General features: G+C 30.9%; 2 protein-coding genes and 1 non-coding gene across 3 annotated transcripts in view; 2 read left to right on the top strand and 1 right to left on the bottom strand.

Annotated features, from left to right (window-relative positions):
* LOC111628018 (zinc finger CCCH domain-containing protein 15-like) overlaps positions 1-15,892 on the top strand; it is a 22,098-nt gene extending 6,206 nt beyond the window's left edge. The window contains exons 2-11 of the mRNA XM_023371734.1: positions 1,802-1,903; positions 9,319-9,421; positions 9,499-9,642; positions 11,265-11,356; positions 14,420-14,602; positions 14,672-14,740; positions 14,816-14,893; positions 14,984-15,106; positions 15,181-15,304; positions 15,384-15,892. Coding sequence (XP_023227502.1) covers positions 1,802-1,903; positions 9,319-9,421; positions 9,499-9,642; positions 11,265-11,356; positions 14,420-14,602; positions 14,672-14,740; positions 14,816-14,893; positions 14,984-15,106; positions 15,181-15,304; positions 15,384-15,499 — 1,134 coding nt within the window. The 3' untranslated portion in view covers positions 15,500-15,892. The remainder of the gene's footprint in view (positions 1-1,801; positions 1,904-9,318; positions 9,422-9,498; positions 9,643-11,264; positions 11,357-14,419; positions 14,603-14,671; positions 14,741-14,815; positions 14,894-14,983; positions 15,107-15,180; positions 15,305-15,383) is intronic.
* Positions 2,482-2,548, top strand: LOC111628025. The gene has a single exon (XR_002757104.1). It is a non-coding gene; the product is annotated as a small nucleolar RNA SNORD36 (small nucleolar RNA).
* Positions 15,893-17,870: 1,978 nt separating the features above from the next.
* LOC111628019 (eukaryotic translation initiation factor 1) lies at positions 17,871-20,541 on the bottom strand. The gene is made up of 3 exons (XM_023371735.1): positions 20,346-20,541; positions 18,483-18,640; positions 17,871-18,401 (listed from the first exon to the last, which is right to left on the bottom strand). The coding sequence occupies exons 1-3, from the start codon at positions 20,377-20,379 to the stop codon at positions 18,255-18,257; spliced, it is 339 nt and encodes a 112-aa protein (XP_023227503.1). The 5' UTR covers positions 20,380-20,541; the 3' UTR covers positions 17,871-18,254.
* Positions 20,542-21,360: the final 819 nt, after the last annotated feature.

Raw genomic sequence — 21,360 nt, 5'->3', positions numbered from 1 at the left:
TTTTTTTGGGAATAATCCGTATAAACTACGCTATAAACAAAAAATTGTAGGATTACTTACCGAGTGTGCACCATTCGACATCGCCATCGCTCAAGCTTGTTTTCGTCGCAAAGCAGCATACCAATCTGCGGCCAATTTCTGATAACTTATTTTTCTGCGAAAACTTCGTTGAACTTTGGAGACATCATTAATATGAATAATTTTAATCACCGTTGAATAAGAAATGTTTCTTTCACAAGAAATGTATAAAATTACAGTGCTGTATTAGACTTACGGTACCTAATTTACATACTGTACAGACGATAGCGTAAAATCTCCGTAGCGTGGCGCTACGCGGCGGAAAATGTATATATAATTATATATACAGTACCTAATTTATATATAATTATATGTACAGACAAAACTAAACTCAATTTACCCGCCTAAATGTCCGTAGCGTAGCACTATGGATGGCGGGAAAGTAGTTCGGCTGCCCGATGACGTTTTACGTAATTATAGAAGTTTTTTTACGGATACTGTTGCAATTTTCTCGCAGTTTTATAGGAATCGTAATTATAGGGGGTTCTACTCTATAACATAGGGAGACAATGATGATTGGTCAAACATTGATGCCCCAGAAATCTTAATATTTTGACACTCTGGAGCCCAGAAATGTAAAATAAAAAAAAAACAACTTAGAATTCTGTGTGTATGTTGTCCTCTATTTTGCATTATATCTCAGGACTGGATGAATCAAAAATTTTGAAAATTTAAATGTTGCTTTATTCTTATATTTATAATTTTAAGATTATATGTAAAACAGTATTAATGAAAATATCAAATTTACAAAGTATAATGAAGTTTTTACTTTGTGTAATATACAGTCTATGACATTGAAATAACAATCTATTAAATAAACAGTAGACATTTTAATTAAAATGTTTTCCAAATATCAAAATTGCCAGATTTGTTGGCAATTAAACAATTGCAAACAAATCTGGCAATTTTGATATTTGGTTTAAAATCAGAAGTCCCATTTTATTAAAAGAAGTTCAAATTGAACACTTTTCTGAAAAGTTTCTCATCTGATGATTGAGAGAAAAAAAGGTTCTTTGAAAATGTTTATGAATAGAAAAGGGGACAAGATATAATTTTGTTTTAGATTTAAATAAAATCAAATATTAGATTAAAATCAATTTATTAATTAAAATTTAAAATTTGTGGTTCTCAAAAAGATTTACAAAATACTCCTAGGAATGATACAGCATTTTGGCAAAACAAATTCTGCATCTTTAATAATAATAATTATTATTTGTAATACAACATAGTAAAGTCTTTTTGATTATAAAACTTTTATCCATGCAGACAGAAAAAAAAAGAATAAATAATTAGATGTCCCATTACTTGTAGAATCGCTAGTTTTTTTTTTTTTTTTGTTTGTTCAGTTTTGATTTTAATAAAAATACAGTTTAATTCTGTCTTTTTATATTTATAAGCAAATCAGCTTTTTCACCTAGATCCAAAACATAGAGGAAAGCCCAGAATTTTGTATTTTATGTAAAACATAAACATGATACATACGGTAATGGCAAAACTTCAGTTTTAAGTGATGAAATTTTTTCATATTAGTTTTATTCACATATGTTTCAAAGAGAGGTGGAGATCCACATTTATGACTGGTGCAGACTTCAACTCATCTTTCAGTCCTTGTTATTGGTGCCTACAATTAATTTTGGGTTTTTGTAAATTTAAAAAGATTGTTCACATGATTAAATCATTTATTTATGAAATATTTTTCAAATTAAAGAAATTGTATTTTCAGGATAAAACATTTGGATTAAAAAACAAGAAAGGTGCAAAACAACAAAAATATATTCAACAAGTACAACATCAAGTAAAATTTGGTAATCAAAGTGTAAAAAAGGTAAGTTAGAATTAATAAAATGAAAGCTTAATGTTTGTTGACTTGTATTTCAATATATATAAAATGATTATTAAATATATTTAAAAAATAAACCAAATTTTTGAATATTTTAAAACTTTTCACTTGTTAAATATTATTAGCAATGAACAATTAAAAAAATTGATGAATCATTTAAATGTTTCAATTTTAAAAACAATTACAATTTATCTGATTATTTCAAATGTATATCAAAAGTTATGCATATATAGGCTGTTTGCTGTAACTTTGTACATAAAATGAAGTAAAATGGCCACCTCATCACTATATCCTACAAAATATATCCTTCCGTATTACCTGTCTCATTGTAGAAGCAGCAGCAGTATCCTAATAAAGTTAGAACATGTGTGTGATATTCTGAGGGGGGTCATAATTAGGTAATTAAATTAATTAGTTAAGACTGAAAAGAAGTGGGAAAATCCCACTTCGTTTTTCCACCCAAACACAATATCACAATAGAGAACAGCGATCAAAGGTCGCTACAAGTCAACGATTATTACGGTGTTTGGACTTAGGTTATAAACTTAGTCAGAACAGTGAAGTATTAATGATGGGAAACTGTCAATTGAATAAAATTATGAGGTAAGGAGCATTTTAACACTGAGGGAAAGTATCAAGAGTCCGACCAAACTGTTCAGTTTGCAATGTACTGTCAGCTGAACTTGGACACAGCTCTGAACTCCAAACTAATAAATCAAGAGTCACATGATAATACTCCCACACTAAAACATATAAAAAGAGGTCGCCCTGATCATTGTGGCAGACATCAATGGAGGACATAAATGGACCCATCCAGCCATAATCAAAGTAGACATACTAGGAGCCATACCCAATATCTCCACCACCAATACCTACTTTCGACGTCGCATAGAACAGCGGTCTGCAACCTTTCTGGCCTCATGGACCACTAAACTCACAATTTTGAATTCTACGGACCACTATCATGAATTTTTTTATACGAAACAAAATCTGTAGAATAATGATCATAAAAGTTCAATTTTACTATATTAATATGAAACTTGCATGTTTAGTTATAACTAATGCAAGCCTGGGGATTGTAGATATGTTTGTATACTAGGAATAGGTAATGTGGTGGTTTCCCATTGCCTTCCACATCAAAAGTGATTATGAAGATAAAAAATTCAATTTGAATATGAATTAACTTAGTTTTAATTAATTTTTATCCATTTTATCTTTTTTTCTGTTGATACGCATGCCATATTTTGCACTGCCTGCTTGTAGTAAGTCTAGCATCTGTTGGAGCTCCGTTCTGCATGCATTGCCACATCCATGACAGAGCTCCAACAGATGCTAGACTTTATGGATAAAAATTAGTAAAGACTCCACGGCAAACAATTCCCAAATCTTTGTAGACGGTACTTTACTGGAAGAGGTAACCGAATTCAAATATCTTGGAGTCATTATAACAAGAGCTGGTAGATGTGACAAGGAAATATGAACACAAATTCAAATGGCGAAATCAACCTTCTCTAATTTCCAGCGAACACTTACGGATAAGAAACTAAGCCTGGAGATAAAGCTTAAAGTACTACGCTGCTACGTGTGGTCTGTCTTGCTGTACAGGTGCGAGACGTGTACCCTGAATAAGGGCACAGAGAAAAGATTAGCAGCATTCAAGATGTGGTGCTACCACTGCATGCTATGGATTAGCTGGACAGAGCGAGTGACCAACGCATGCATGTTGGAACAGACCAGAGTGGGAGAGTGACAGCTGCTTCCTATTGTAGCGGGATGTAAAGCAAGGTACTGCAGCCATGCCATCCGGCCACCAACTCACTGCTTCCCATCATACTGCAGGGCAGGATCCAAGAAATCCGTTCCAAGGGAAGATAGCAGAGGACCTATCTACAAGATATAGCGGAGTGGACTCAAATTAATAAGAATCAACTAATTCACGCTGCAAGAGATCAGGAGAAGTGGTGATCGATTGTTAGCAACCTCTGGCTTGGGGAAGCTACATAAAAGAAGAAGAATGCAAACCTAAAGTTCATTGCTGCTTGTTTGAAATAAGTTTATGGATTCTTAGTGCTTTTCCACGAAGGACGACAATCGTGCTCATAATATTGTTTATTGTTCGTTATTTATTGATGACAGTCACTTCATATTTGGTTTTATCAATAGTTTTAAATGAAAACCCCCAATGAGTGAAAAAAAGCAACTAAGCATTTTGCATTTCTTTCATAATACTTTGCGTAACCTTCAGTTGATCAATTTCCAAATATTCTCGTGGACCATTGACCACTGGTTGCTGACTGCTGCCATAGAAGAATTGAGGAGCTAGGACATGTCACCCAGAGGTATTAGCTTTAAAGAATATATGTTATCTCTTTCTCTCTTGGTTGACTTAGATTTTAAGATAGATTTAGATATGATCCAGAATTTAAGTTCCTGTTGGTCTATGTCACATTTGGTTTTTCCCAACCGAACGAAAGCTAATGCTTTACATTTATGTATGTTCCTCTTGTTGCAATCTCCTTTTCCTAGTATATTATATTTGTTTTGTTATTTATTTGTTGTAATTAATTGGGACCGCAGACACCCTATCGACTTACCTACCCCCTCCCACTCAACTTATAGCCCTCCTATTAAAGCCATCTTTTGACCTAGTGAGCAGTCTTCACCAGACCATCTCCATTAAAAAGGGGTTAGAATTAACTCTCTACCCCCAGTTTCTCACATATGTTAATTATTATAAATTTAGTCCCAGAAATACTTGTTAAGAAAGAGTACTGTTTTTGCAAACTATTTCTTGCATGCATGAAGTTATAGCAAATGGACTATGGGATACAAATATAGAAAATTATAGATATCATTTTGAACATTTGACAATATTACAGTAAAATCCACAAAAAACCGGAATTACACAGTAATAAATATTTTTTTCTTTTTTGAGTTGGTTTTATTGTATACATAGAATTTTTTACATTGTCATTTGCTGTTTGTGAATTAAGACATGTCAAAAGACTATTATGAAGATGAAAGAAAGTGAAATGATTGCAAAATCTATCATGAAATTGTACAAATAAAATTTCAAAGACAGATCATTGTAAATAATACTTTATATTTAATAAAATTATGCTAAATGTTTAAAATATTTCTCATTCTAAATAATTAATACAAGATCAAAACTTCCTTATTAAAGAATTTTAATTATAAAACAATATCAAGATTATTGAGAATTTTACATAATAAACTTAATGAGTTGTGTTTTCAATACTGCTTTGATATATCAAAGATTGCTAGGAATTATTTTTGCACTGTTGTAATTTATATTTGTTTAGTTTTAACAGTTTAACATCAAATATTCAATTAGTTTTATTTTTACGTAATAAACAATTCTATTATACATTATGCATATTACAGAACATTGTAAATGTAAAACACTCAAAACAGTTTGGAAGAAATCAAATGTACAGTATATATTAGTTCACAGAATAGCTACTTTTTTGCAATGTAAAATCGACAAACTGTTTAATTGAAGCATACAGAGAAAAGGGAAAATGCAAGCATTTTCATTTGTCATCCATCTTTGAGTGTTATAAAAAGAACAGTTCAAGCAGATAGTATTCTTATGGATATGAGATGTTGATATTTTTTGTTATCTTCAGTATATAATAAAACCTTGCTTTGTGACCATCTTTGAAATTTTCCTGTAAAATTGCAGGAGAGTTAATGTAAATCAAACTCCATATTGGTGGCTACCACACTTCAGTGGCCAAGAGAGAGTGTCTAAAGTGATATTTATATATCCCCGTTTATGAGACTAATAGAACAGAAAAAGCCCGTGTTCCTAAATACTGTATTATTTACAGTGCTTTAAATGGAATTATATATTATCCACATATATCTTATTTATAAATAGGACTTATTATACTGGTATAATTTCGAAATTAGCAAAAGGTAGAAAAACTTAGTAAAAATTCAGACAAAATATCTTTTTTTTCACCTGAAAAAAGATCTTTTGTCTGATTTTGCTCCTCCTTTTGCTAATTTTGAAACTACACCAGTATTATAAGTCCTATTTATAAATAAGATATTCATGGATAATATAGAAACAAAAGTTTAAATCTTTATTTGCACTCAGAAAATTAAATTTAACTCCAGAGTTTGTAAGTGGAATAGAACTTCTTGACTAATCGATATCTTTTTGAAGCTAAATGATAAAGTAATCTCTTCTGTCCAAGAGAAAAGATTCTATCTACAAAATAATTGAAAATTAAGTTGCACACTTAGTATCATACTAATTAATATCCTTTATGGATACTGCCCAATATGTAGCATGAAAAATGTTCTGTAATAATTACACAATATTTTTATGCTGGATATTGGATGATATCAGTAAAGGATACTAATTAGGTATGATACTAAGTGCACAACTTAATAACTATTAATTATAAACATCAAGCAATATCCCAATCAATCTACAGTTTATCCTTTACCTAGCAGTGCTAGAAGACATCATCTGAATCTCACCACCACACAATTGTCTCTATATCTACTGGTGTAATGATGTAATTACATCAGTAGGTATAGAGAGACAATCTATTCTCATTTACATGTCTTTGGACATTTCATTTCTTATCTGAGTATGAGCTAAAGATTAAGAAGAAATTTGGTATGGAAACATGTATATAAGCTGTTAAATTTTGGTGATTAAAGATTGAAGGGGATGGGGAGATACAAATGATTATGTTTATCTCAAGTGGGGTTGGACTTAATGAAAATTTTACTCATTGGTATTTACAATTTTAAAAAATACTCATCTCTAACTTAAATTAACCCTTTTGCTTTTTTATAATAATAATATAAAAATTGTTTTTTAATAAAATTTTACAACTGGTGGCACTACACTCAATTTTAACTTTGTGTTAATATATCTTTGTGTTTCTTAAACATGAATATTTTTCACCAGGGAAAGTTTTGCAACTCATTGCTGGATTTTTTGCTATCAAAAATCACTTAAGTCACTTATGCTTTTTACATCTTTTTCAGTAAGACTTTCCCATATCAAGATCACACTGAGAAGTAACTATAATTAAGTCTCCATAAGTGTCATTGTTTCTTTTTTGACAGTATTCTTTACATGCATAAACAATAAATCCATAAACTTAATTTTTAAGTAATGACAATCTCCTGTATTTTAGGCTATAATGAAGCTAATTTAATAATTAGATATAAAGTAATTTTACCTTATAATTACCTTAGTAAAATTACCTTATATTACATATAAGGTAATTTAACTAGAGGTAGGGTTACTTTAACCCTACCTCTAGTTAAATTACCTTATATGTAATATAATTAAATTAGTTAAATTATTTAACCCTATACTTTAACCCTACCTCTAGTTAAATTAGTTAAATTATATGTAATTATTAAATTGGCCTTACATAGCCTGATAATGTATAGCAGATTGTTTGGCAATATTCCTTTACTCTGATGGAAACAGATTAACAATAATAATTTCTGCTCATATCCCTGTTACAATGCCTGTTATAGAAATTTATCGTATATTACTTATTTATTTTTACTGTTGTATTAGAATAAGATTGGAAAGCATTGATTTAGTTATTAAAAATATAAACTGAAGTAATTTTAATAAGAATTCAATAATATACAGTTCAATATCAAACAGAACACAAGAGCAGTGAACTATGAATATACATTTATTCTTTTGTTCTGATGAAATTTAAAAGTTTATCGTCTGAAATTTTCAAGTAGCTTTATTTATGTAATATTTTATTACTTCAGTTTATTTTAAAATTAATTTGGTATCAAAAGATAAGAGAAATGACAGCAGCTAGATATGATTGGAAATTAGTTTAGAAATTTTTCCTTCCTGAAAAATCTTGTTTGCCAGATTTATAATTGCATATGCAGTGATACTCTGCCAGTATGCTAGAATAAATGTGTGTCTTGGCCTGCTTCTGCATCTCTTGCCATTTACAGGTTGTACAGCAGGAATTGAGATAACTAGCAGTTAGGATAGTGCATCAATGTTCTGAACCATTTCAGTTGATGATTGAAGAATGACAATTGTTTTTCTTCTGTAAGAATTTTTTCAGTTGAAGATTGTATTTTGTATAAAGTATTCTTTTTAGATCGGCTATTTCATAATTTAATAAGGTTATTACAGTAGAGCGTCGATTATCTGAATCAATTGGGGACTGGAGTTGTTCGGAAGATCGATGTTTCGGATAACCGATTATGTACAAAAAACTATATTAATTTATCCCATCTTGACATTTTTCTCCGTTGCGTGTCGCTTTGCGTTGAATTTTCGTCGATGCTAAGCCTAACGAAGACTATTGTATTGTTAAAAATTATTTTGTTATTTTGTACGAACAAAATAAATATATTGAAAAATATAAAAACAATAAAAAATTATACTTCAGAAGTTAATTTAGTATCAAAAACATAAAATATTTCAGTAGCCCAACACATAGCCAAAGATTGCAGCGCCACAGCACTGGCGAAAATTTAAATATGCCGACTGGAATTCTTTCGGATGATTGACTTTCGGATAATCAACGCTCTACTGTATTGAAAAAAATGCCAGTGCATATTAGGCTAATCTTCTTAATATTGTGTGCTATTTGCTTTAAGAAGCTCATTTTTGTTTCAGATTAAACATGTTTTGAGACAAATAATGTCTTGTCTTTGGATACAAAGCCCAAGTGCACTTCAGATTAAGAACTGCTGTTATGAATAATTGTTTGAAATGACATTTATTTGTCTCAAAAACATTTAATTTGTAACAAAAACAAGCTGCTTTAAAATACAATAGCATACAATATTAAGAATGTTTATGGAACGGTTCATAAGTAAAGGTTGATCTTCCAATATGTGAAGCATTATGAATTATGGAAAAGATAAACAAATCTAGTAGCAATATTTTTATTAGATATTTTTATGGGTTTGTCCTGCCTTTAGGTAAATGCAGTGAAACTGGATGAAGTATTGATGAAACTTTTATGCCTTAAATGCTGGAATTTTAAGGTGTTTTTCATTGTTTTTAGGGTTCAAATATTATCTTGAATACTATATTAATCAAATAATTTCTCAAATTATTTTTGATTATGAATTTACATTATGTACAGCATAATTATATTTGAATGTTATTTCAGAAAATATTAATTAAATTTCTTTATATTCTAAGATGTTTTAATTTTTTGCCACACTTTTATAACAGTTACTTCACAACCTCACACTGTAAGTTACCTCACAAATCCAAACCATTTCATTTCATTGTATAGAGAGTTAATTTCAAATTATGATGATGAAATTCTGTGCTTTCTATTATATCAAATGTAAATTTTAAATAAGAATTTGAATTTGAAAGATTTCTCTTAAAATTTCAGGTAGAACAACAAAAAACTGATAAAAACAAAGATGAGAAAAAGAAAGAAATTGAACAGTTAAATCAATTGTTTCGTCCAGTTACAGTACAGAAAATTGAGAAAGGTTTACAGACTTTTCAACTTTCATACTTTATTTACTTTGAAACAAAGGCATGCTATTAAACTTCTAATGCAATTTAGGTGCCGATCCAAAGTCTGTGCTCTGTGCCTTTTACAAACAAGGTCATTGTACAAAAGGAGACAAATGCAAATTTTCTCATGATCTGAGTACTGAGAGAAAAAGCGAGAAGAGAAATGTGTATGTTGATTTAAGAGAGGCTGATGGTAAGTGGCAATAGAACATATATATTATTTTTATATTCTGAATAAAATGATAATTTCTTTGTATAAATGCCTCAAACTATTCTAGAATATACATAAAAGTTCTAAATATTTATGTAGTTTAGAATGTTAGCTTTAATTTTACTGATTCATTAGAATTGTTTAAAGAAATTTTGAATCAGGAGAAATCATTGAAATCATTCCACTTTTTAAATTAAAATTTTTGATGGAAACATTGTTTTTTGTTATATACAAAATCCACCTTTTATGACGAGAGAACTTATATATACAGTAGTAGATCAAGAAGAACCCAAAGAGGGACTTACTCAAAAATTTTTAATATTTGAATAATTAGAAGTACTTTTTATTAATGTATACAAACAATTGTATTGTTGATTATCTGATAAACCATATTTGCTTAAATAAATGTTTTTAAAATATTTTGAAGTTTGAAAAAGAAATTTTAATTTTTTCTATTGTCAAGGTCTTAAGCCCTGTAAACACCATAGATCTTCCCCCCTATAAGTATATATCTATTTAGTTAAAACTGATTTAGAAATGCTATATATTATTTACAATTTAGCTGCTTCATTGAAAGCAAATGAATAATAAATAATGTGTAGCTGTTCCAAACTAGTTTAAATGTTCCTAATACCCCATTTGCATTGAGCATTTCAATCTAGATTATGATCAAGGTCGGCAACTGTGCCGTGGTGCAACCTCTCTTGACTGTTTCAATCTCGTCTGAAATGAGGTTCAATCGCAATCGACTCAAGAGAGTTCTTGAAACTAGATCCAGTCATAAGAGAGTTCCCACAATCCCACACGCGCGAGAAAATACAAGATGGCTGCAGAACATGTGTCAGGCCATCAACAGAGAAATAAAAAGGATATTTAGAAAGACTGTAAGATCTGGCTATTATTAGATATATGGCAAGAGAAAGTATTTATTTCTAACTAAAACTTTTATTTTGTTTGTTGGTGTTCATGACTTATTGCGTAGTTATGTCAGTTTTATCGTTGCGTGAAATAGCTGGGTTCTTCTCAAGCAGACTGCTTGTGCGAACAGCTCGACATTTGACTAGCGACAGTTACAATTGAGATTGTGGGTAAATTGAGATTAAAATGAGTTGTGGATTGTGTGCGAATGCAGTATAAGTAATCAAAGTATACTTCGGTTGACTGACTTTTGGGCTACTGTATGTACAAAGTTATACAACTCATCAGTTTTAAATATGTATAAATTAGAAAGATTTATAGTGAATCTAAAACAAATTCTCTTATTTTTAGTGTGATCAATAAGCATTAAAGTCAGGATTGCACAGTAATACATGATATTGATGTTCATTTTACATTGCAGTTTATCTTTTAATGTTGTTATTATTTATTCCTAATTTCTTGTCTTGTGATCAGAATATGAAATAATAGTGTAATAAATAATAATTAATTCAATTGAGAAAAATTTAATTAATGATGTAGAGTGAAAGAGATGTAATTCAGCTTATGACAATTAGAACTGTAGTGTATTGAAAACAGATTAATTTCTGTAGCATGAATAACATAGCTTTCTGTCGTTTTAAAAGTATACTTATCATTGTGTAATAAATTTTCACATACATGTTTAGATAACATGGAAAATTGGGATGAAGAAAAATTGAAAGAAGTTGTAGAAAAGAAGCACGGAGAAGCTGAGAGGAAAATGCCAAAAACTGACATTGTAAGTGTTTTTCACATTCTTATAAAGATATTATTACAACTCCTAGACAAAAAATTAGATTATTCACCTAACTGAAAGTTTAGTGTACATTTTCTCATGAACAACACAGAGTACAAAACTTTTTTTTTATCCTACTTAAGCAATGTCTATGTATATTTATTATACCTATTAATTAGACAAATTAACTTAAATGTTTTTTTTACAAATGGAAATGAAATGACAAAAAAAATAGAATAACAGTTTCATCGTGACAAAAAATTAGAATATTAGCTAAATGTGGGTTAAATATAGGAAATACAACAAAATAAACTTAATATTTTGTGGCCTTGCCATTTGCCATAATTAGTGCTCTCAATCTGTCTAGCATGGTGCGAATTAATGCTTTGTTTCTGGAGATGCAGTTCCAAATGTGTTGAGTGCATGTCACTAGTTCCTCTTTAGAATTTGATCACCATTCATTAAGTCATCGTTTCATGACTCCCCACAAAATTTCAATGGGTTTAAGTCTGGAGAATTGCTTGGTCAAGGCAGGATTGCAATCTAATGTTCTTGTAACCAACGTATTGTTGACTTCACAGTATGAGAGGATGCTCTGTCTTGTTGATATAGAAATGTTTTCTCAATTAAATTCCGTGCTGATGGTATCATGTCTCAAAGATGTCTTAATATGTCTGTGCAATGACACGTTCCGAAGAATAAACAGTTGTCCTATGCCATTAGCACTCATATGCGCATCCCCAGATTGTGATATATGATGTAAACTTCACGGATTTCTTCATGCAGTTCTTTTCGAAGGCATCTTTGGTTGTTTTCCATGCTCATAGGTCTTGGTCACCATAGGAGAGACAAAACAGGGATTCGTCACTGAAGAGAATGTTATTCCAGTTGTCTTGTCCCCATATGAACCTCTCTCTGTACCATCTGACACACACTTGTTGTTGCTTTTTTGTTACAGTTGGCTTAATCTTTGGAACATGGTAGTTGAAGTGCAAGTCATGCAACCTTTGGCATGTGGTTCAGATACTAATGTTCACTCCAGTTTCTCTCCATTGTGCATGCAAGTGCTTTAATGCTTTTAAAGCAGTTTCACATGATATTCCTTCTCAAGTTTCTCTCATCCCATACAGTTGTTGCTCGTTTACGTCCACATTTCTGGCATTTATTAGTTTAAACTTGAACACTGTTTTGTTGTTTCAGTACTCTAGAGACTGTTGGCTGTGAGCATTTTATATAATTCACAATTTCTTTTTGTGTTCTTCCTACTTTGTACAAGGCTATGATAATATCTTTAGAACTATCACTGATGTTGCGCTTATGCCCCACGTTGTACTGTCATACTATGCTGCCCAGCAATATGGAAATTTGCATTACAATTTAGTTTTTTATGACTGTTTGTTTGGTTGTTTTTGCTAATATTCTAATTTTTTTGTCATGGTCAAACTGTTAGTCAATTTTTTGTCATTTCATTTCCATTTGTAACAAAAAAACATTTGAATTAATTTGGGTGATTAATGGATTTAATAAACATATATAGACATTGTTTATGTAGGATAAAAGAAAAGTTTCATACACTGTGTTGTTCATGAGAAAATGTACAGTAAACTATCAGTTAGGTGAATATTCTAATTTTTTATGTAGGAGTTGTATAGATTGACAAAATATGCAAAAGAGTATACATTAAAAAGTTCTTTCTCACGTGTCAGGAAATTTTAGGACAGAGTCAACCTTTATTTAGAGGCTATTCATTTGCCGCAATATGCAAAATGTTATAAAACTTCCATCTAGTGACAGCACCAATAAAAAATTATATAAATTTGATGAAGTTTCCAAGACGATAATTTAAATTCGTGAAAAAAGTAAAAGTTTTGTGTCTTTTTCTCACACCTTAGAAAATAACAGTCATACATAAGAAAACTTTTTTATTCTGTAGTCTTATATTGTCAATTTACAATTATCATCCTGACAATTTTTTCAAGTTATAATTAGCAATGTTTGTGATGAAAATAGCTGATTTTTTTTTTTGTTTTGTTTTGTTGTTTTAAAAAATCTCTTAAGACAGTGCTACACATTTGGTATTTCCGAAATGTCAAGCAAACATTTGGTCAATACAGATTAGTGTGGATGATTTACTCTTGAATTTGCTCAACAGATATTTAGTTTGAATATACAAACATATATATTGTGTCAAATAAAAGGAAACAAATCTTGGACAAACATTCATAATTCACACAATGAACTGGTGCTTGGAAAATAAATGTGTGCATGCACGTTGTGTGACAAACACTTCAGTTAAAGACAATTACAGTAGACCGTTGTTTATCCAAATCAGTTGGGGACTGAGGTTGTTCGGATAATCGATTATGTACGAAAAAATATATTAACCTATCCCGTGTTGAAATTTCGTCAATGTTAAGCCTAACGTATACTTTTTAAAATAATAATCGTGGCTATTGTATCGTTAAAAATTATTTCTTTATTTCTTACAAACAAAATAAATACAGTAGAGTGTTGTTTATCTGAACCAATTATGTATGAAAAAATATATTAACCTATCCCGTGTTGAAATTTTTCTCCGTTGCATGTCATTTCGCATTGAATTTTCATCGATGTTAAGCCTAAAATAAATTTTTTTAAATAATAATTGTGCCTATTGTATCATTAAAAATGATTTCTTTATGTTTTACAAATGAAATAAATACATTGAAAAATATAAAAACAAATAAAAATTATACTTTAGAAGTTATTTAGCACAACACAGTCCTCAGAAAAACACCACACAAAAGTGCCAGTGCTGCCAACTAAAAAACACACACCAACAAAAAAAAATATTGGAGTAGCCCAAGATACAGCCAAAGATTGCAGCGTCACAGCACTAGCGAAAATTTAAATTTGCCGACAGGAATGCTTTCGGATAAACGACTCTCTACTGTATTTAGCAATTGGCAAATACAAAATGTGTGGAATTGCCTTTATAAAAATAATGTGTACTGTACTAAAAAAATTACTTTTGTTGCAGACTGCATATTTGCATTTTTAGATTAATGGCATTCATTCCTTTTATAGATCTGCAAATACTTTTTGGATGCACTCGAAAATAGTAAATATGGATGGTTTTGGGAGTGCCCCAATGGGGGCATCAAGTGTCATTATCGTCACGCACTTCCTCCAGGATTTGTCCTGAAGAAAGATAAGAAGAAGGAAGAGAAGAAAGAGGACATTTCTATTGAAGATCTTGTTGAAACAGAAGTAAGATTGTCTTTTTTGTAGAAAAACATTTGGGTGTTTTAATTTTCAGTTGCTTTTCTACAATTTTAGAGAGCAAAACTTCCGGTAAATTTGACAAAAATAACATTACAAACATTTTTGGCATGGAAAAACCAAAAAGTAAGTTAATGTTTATACATTTAATTACTTAATTATCTGTATCATACAAAAAAAAATATTTATTTAATTTTCCAGTTAAAAGAAAAAGAAGAAATAACACAAAGAGAAGAAGAAAGGAAAAAGGCAGAGTTTAAAGCCGGAAGACATATTGGAGTAAGAATAATTACAATATTAACAGTTCATAAAATGTGTGATTTTGTATTTTATTAATAAATTCATTTGTTTCATCCTTTGCATTTTCAGCTCAGTGGACGAGATATGTTTACCTTTAGGCCCGAATTGGCTGATGAAGATGAGATGGAAGAAGGAGAAACAACTTGTGATTTCCGTAGGGAGTATGATGACGACGAGAATGAAGAAGGAGAGGTAACTTGTTTTTCTCTCTGTGAGTTTATAAAAAATAATAAATTTTTAATGAAATGTATAATTTTGTTGCATAGAATGCTGTCAACTATGTTGACTTGACAATCGAATCATTAAGTTCTAATGCTAGAGAAGTTGATGGTACCGGTACGGTCGCTCTGATGAGACACTGGGAAGAGAAACAAGCGACAAACTCGGACAGTGAGTGACACTTTACACATACAAATTTATCACTGTAATAAATTTCGTGACATTTTAACAAATGTTTTTGTTAATTTAGGGAACGAAGAATCGGAAGCTGCGGGTGGCGACTGTGCGGTGCCCATCGACGAACATCTTTTTGAAGACGACGACCTGCAAGAATTAGAGGAAGATCTACAAGAATTGAAGTGCTAGAAAAATCTTTTATAAATAAGTCATGTTTTAATGGCTGGTTATTAGATGTGAATTTGTAGAGCACTCCATTCTTGGACAGTTGAATAATTAAACAAATTTGACAATAAATAAAGGAGATGCCACTGTCACATTTGGCAGTTTACTTTGAAGCGATTGGTTGGCAGTTCTAAAAACATATCTTAATTAAGCTGTTATTTCCATCTACAGTGAATGGAAGATATTCTTTATAAATATGTTCAATAAATGGAATTGTAAATTGCATCCTAAATCCAAAACACAAAGATCTTGTATTTTTATTTCATTAAAAAAATGATTATTTATAATTATTTATTCAAAACAATGAATCAAACTTTCATTTATAAATTATATTTTAAATGCTGTTGGCATTTTATGGGCTTGTTTTTTAAATCTCTCAAAAAAAAAAAAAACTATTCTTTTAGGTCGGCATTGTAATGCCTTATTTTCACATGGTTTTTTTAATTGCTAAAAAATAAAATAAAGTCTATCTTTCAGCTCAATTCATCCAATTGCATTTTTAAATTATGCTTGTTTTGTCAGCATTATTATTATAATTTTTCCTTAATGGCAAATTTTGCTTGTAATTCATCAATTAGAAGTAGGAAACAACACGGGGGTCATTATATCTACAAAATTCTCAAGACCTTTGAAAATTTGGGACTGCTCTTAGATAATCAAATTGAGAAATGGTGATGGTTTTGCATCCATAGCTTTCCTCGCTACACCAAAATTTGCAGCTTAATTAAGTCACAAGAGCATCAATTCCAGTATCATTTTTGTTGGTACAAGTTCTATGGGAAAGGTCAACAATCTAACGGAAAGGTTCCTCGGAGTAATGTTTACCGACTGTCAAAACTTACCAATTGGGACTGGTCATCCTGTGATTTGAAAAATGGCAGAAAGAATTCCTTGAGAAAGATAATGCCGACTGATAAAGTGATGTGGCAAAGACAAAATAAGGATTGTGATCTGTAGAATGCTGCTGCTCTAAAAACAAAAAAAAGTCTTCCCATTGCAAATACCCATATTTGCACTCTTATGGAGCTCATTCATAATAAGCAAAGTGTCAAATACTAGTAGTCAGTTGCAGATTAAAGTATAATTTATTACAACAGCTATACAATAAACGTTAGTTTTTACCAAATTAAGTGAACTTTATAAAGATTTAATTTAAGGTACGGTACCATTCATTCAAATATTAATTTGAATAGGTGATATGGAGAAAACAATTGTTTTATACTTACAGTCCATAACAATTTCCCATGTGTGGACTTTTTTTATTTAAAGATTACATTCTCGACAAAAGTGAAGAAAATTCTTGCATAAATTTATATAACGGCATTTGATATATTAAGATCTAGAAACTTGCAGGCAATATTTACATGTCGGATGCACTTTGTTCAAGTTGTTTCCAGAACTATCTAAAATGGAATATTTTAAGATTAATCAGAATTTATGGACAAGTCTCCTCAATGAGTATTGTATACGGCAAGAAAAACATATTTCGAGAGTACGATAAAACCTGTGTAGAAGACTGCGCAGTACCAAATATTTTATGAACAGGTTTAATGCCGAAAATCTTTGCATTCCAAAGAATTTTTCCAGTTAGGCAGGTTTGTTCTGAACAGGTTTTATCGTACTTATGTTGTCTAATCAAATGGTTCTCAAAGTTACGGATCCATAGGCCACTTAGCTGGTCATCCAAGCCTCCAATCCAGTTATCACACACCAAAGCATTTTCTTTTCTGGTGACAATGCAAATGTTCTCTCTAGTACACTGCATAGAATTGTATTTTGAAAAATTGCCAGGTGGTCTGTTGGCCACCTAACCAAATGCTTGCAAACCATACTTAAGTCTGTCGGAACGGCTGCTCTGTGTAAAATATCAGATCATTTCTTCATTAATTAGTTGTCTACAAAGAAATTAGGTAAATGATTTGTTATGAAGATTCTAAGCATGTCCCAAAAAATTAAATATTGTGAAATGTGGAATATTGCACAAGCATGTAGTTCACAATCACTATTGTATCCCAAAACTAGTCTTGAAGACAAACATCAATTTTGGAACTGATGTGCAATTTATTATTTTTACAAGTTTAAATTAAATGATAACATACAAGTCTATATATTTTGTCAATTTCATAATTATGCAAATAACTTATGAACACATCAAAGCAAAACCTGGTTCTAGTATACAAAGTTAAAATACTCATGTAATTAAGAGATTAATGTGTTAAGTAATTCCATATGCTTGATGTGTAAAAACCATTTGAGACCAGAATTTATGGCCTTTAAACACTGCCAATTCCTCGACTGCAGATGCATCGGTACGCAAGAGAACTGAACACACAGATTTCATTGGCATGTTTGATTTTAATTTTCCATAATACCAAAAATATATACAAAACATTCAAGGACACGATACAAAACGTAAAAGATTATAGATTTTGTTCTAGTTTTAATGGAAAAAGCAACACCGCACGATACATATAGTTAAACACCTGCTGGAAACGCTAATCATTATGTTTTTATCGGCAGAATTTACAAAAACACTTGCAAAAAATTAGAACATTATATAAAAACAGAAGGATATTTTTTTTTTTTTTTTACTGAAAACTCATTTCTTTGATTAAATGTACGTTTCAACAATTTTATATTTCTTTCCTTTTGACCCAAATGACTTTACAGTACTGCAATATTAGACAATCTAAAAATTTTAACGTTAAAATCATTAGCATTAGAAACCATGAACTTTAAGCTGTTCTGGCTTTGCGATTCCAATTTTGGTTAAAAACTGGCAGATGTTATTTCTCTGGTCTCCTTGCAGTTGGATCACTTCACCATATTCTGGATGCTCTACTACAGTGCCATTGCAGGCAAACTCCTATAAAGAAAGAAAGGAATTGTAGTAAAAGATTTACTTGTGTTAGCAAAATGCTTCGTAACGACTAATGAAAACACGTACCTTCTTACATGCTTTAACAATTTTTTTCTTGTCGTAATCGTCAGAAATTCCTTGAACTGTTGTAAGGGTCTTCCGTCCGTTGCGTTGCTGAATTCTGATGTGAATCAGCCCGTCCTGGACTCCCTGTTCATCACCCCTGTTAGCATCAGCAAAGGGGTCTGAAAATTAAAAGAAAAAACCTTAGTTATTGCCTTTTCACTGAAACACTAAGTTCAAAGTAGTGTCATTGATCTCCACACTCAGAAACTGAGATTAGAAACCAATATTTTAATATTACACGCTATGACTCACTCACTTTCAAAAAATATCAGCTGAATTTCATAGTAAAAGAAAGAGTGACCCTCTTTCAAAATCTCAAACTGACAGTGAAAGCAAGCTTAATGTCGTGTAACGAAATGTTATTATTCTTAAAGTAGAGCATATTTTAACTAAGTCTTTTTACAGAAACTACTATACATGCACATTTTATAAAATGTATTCAAACTAAATATCAAATCAATTGTCATTTGACTTAAAACTAATATCTTTTCAAGGTATTTTACATTTCTTAATACACCTAAAGCTTACACAATAACAATTACATTTCGCAACCTCTAATTTAGTAAACTACATACTTTTTTCCCTAAAATGTAGAAGTACCAACAGTAACAGGAGCCAACAGAATACCTTGAAGTAGAATTTATCTTACCTTGAAGTCAAATTCTTAAAAATTAAACACAGTTAAAATTTATACAATTTTCATAGAAGCAATTGAAATTTTGAAAAAAAATTTCAATTCTATCTCATTTTAAAAAATTATAAAACAGATGAGTAAGCTTTTAAACAATCTGTTGTATTTATGTTCTCAACAAAGTAATAGAATTAGACAAATGGTAATTAAGTTTGAATGTTTATTTATTTAGCTTCTGATTGACTCTCTGTACTTTGAATATGGACAATAGAACTGTAAAGTTTTGTACAAATTCAACTCTACTACAAATATAGTAAAAACTTTTACATGTATTTTGAAACAAATTTAAGCATTTTTTGTATTCTATAGAAAAAAAACATTAGATTAAATCATAGGGAAGAATCATAATTCAATATCTTTGAACTGTGATCATACATTTTATGAAAATGATTTCAGAATACCCGAAACAAAGGAAGTTCTCTTAAATTATTCAACATTTTCTCACTTCATTACTCAAACATAAATCTTTTTGAAATATTCTCTGCACCCTTTCAACACAGGTCAAATCTACCAGTACACTGTGTCCTTGTGTTCGTCACAATTTATGTACTTCTGACTTTATTTTATTTTAAAAAAAATCCCAATTCAAATCAAATGAATAAAATACGTAACAATAATACTCTGTAAATATTAAATTAAATAATACGTCACACTATAAGATGTATTGTAGAGTACAAATCCGTGACAATAAAAAAAAAAGTTACTACGTAACACTGGAGAGTTTTTAAAAAAATACGTCATATCATAGTATATTGTGACGTATTATTTTATTACAATAGTCCGGCCTTTGTTACAATTTAAATCAACGAAAACATTAATTCAAAACCATTCGATTTTATTTTAATATGATTCGAGTCATTTATTCTGAAATGAGGTTTCATTCAAACGACGCAATTTTAAAAATACCGTAACCTCGAATACGGCCTAAAACAAAAAAATAAAAATAAATTTTATCTCGCAAATTATTATTGGTTTAGCGGTTACTACACTAGTTAATCAGAGCCAATCAAACATCTCGACATAAACTAACGTCACTGCTTTAATCTAATCAGTTGTTCTATTAGGCCTAAAATAAGGCTTAAGCTTTCTACACGATCTAACTAAGAATTTTGCTTTTAAATCTTAATTCTTACCAAAAGTATTTAGATTTTGAATGCTGGTAGACATACAGCAGATCTTGAAAGCTTCTCTATGAGTGGAGAATACTTCGTTAGAATAATCCAATCTACTTTTTCTTTCTTACAAAGAGAAGACTTCGAAAGAACCTTCTGACGACAACGCACAATTTCCCGATGACGTAGTCACTTAACTATGCGCACTAGATGGCGTTCACCTCTATAACCTTTTTAACGCCGCCTGTAACCTTTCTCAATTCTGTCATATTTATTTATTTATTTATTAACATTTTTCGACGAGAATATTATTTAATTGTTATTAATAATATTTAATATACATAAATGTTTTTATTAAAAACCGAACGATTTTTAATAGTATAAATATTACGAAATTTCGATCGTTACAAATGCTTATATTTAATTATTTTTTTAAATTGTATTAACTTGTAAGAGCTAGAATTCTAAAATAATATTAAATAATTTTTTTTTATCATTCCCTCTCTTGTTGACGGTCGGATGGCCGAGCGGTTAATGTGGCAGCCTGCCGCTATGGAGGTTTTTTTTAACCGTTGAATCCGGATGGGTGTAAAAACCCAGAAACATTTCAGGAATGGCTCGGGCTCTGTCCCTCACCACCCGACCATTTTATTGTGGACCTGTTCCCAGACGTGCTGTAGAGTTTCTCAGTATGATGCAAGTCTTCGAAATGCCGCCCTTAATTAAATGCTGCTTATGTCGTCCCCTTACGGTGCCGCCTCTTTGTATCATAGCACGGCACGGCCCTGCCTGTCCCAACCCATAATGGGTTTGCTAAAAGTATCTTCTTAGTGCTCACTGGACGGAAAGAGTTTATATCGACTCATTGGTAGTTTGCCTCGCAGTATAACGGCCTGTATAGCTGCCTGCGGGAGCCATGTTTGTTTGTTCTTTTAATAATTTGCCTCTGTCGTCTCTATCGGCCCTACAAATTGCCTGCGGCTACTCACATTCCTTCATGGTGTTGCGATTTCAGTTTTGAGGAGTGTAGTGTATT

This window comes from Centruroides sculpturatus, unplaced genomic scaffold, assembly GCF_000671375.1.
Source record: "Centruroides sculpturatus isolate CEXI.00-Female unplaced genomic scaffold, Cexi_2.0 scaffold545, whole genome shotgun sequence".
Lineage (NCBI taxonomy): Eukaryota > Metazoa > Arthropoda > Arachnida > Scorpiones > Buthidae > Centruroides > Centruroides sculpturatus.
This window is presented reverse-complemented; position numbering and strand designations above follow the sequence as displayed.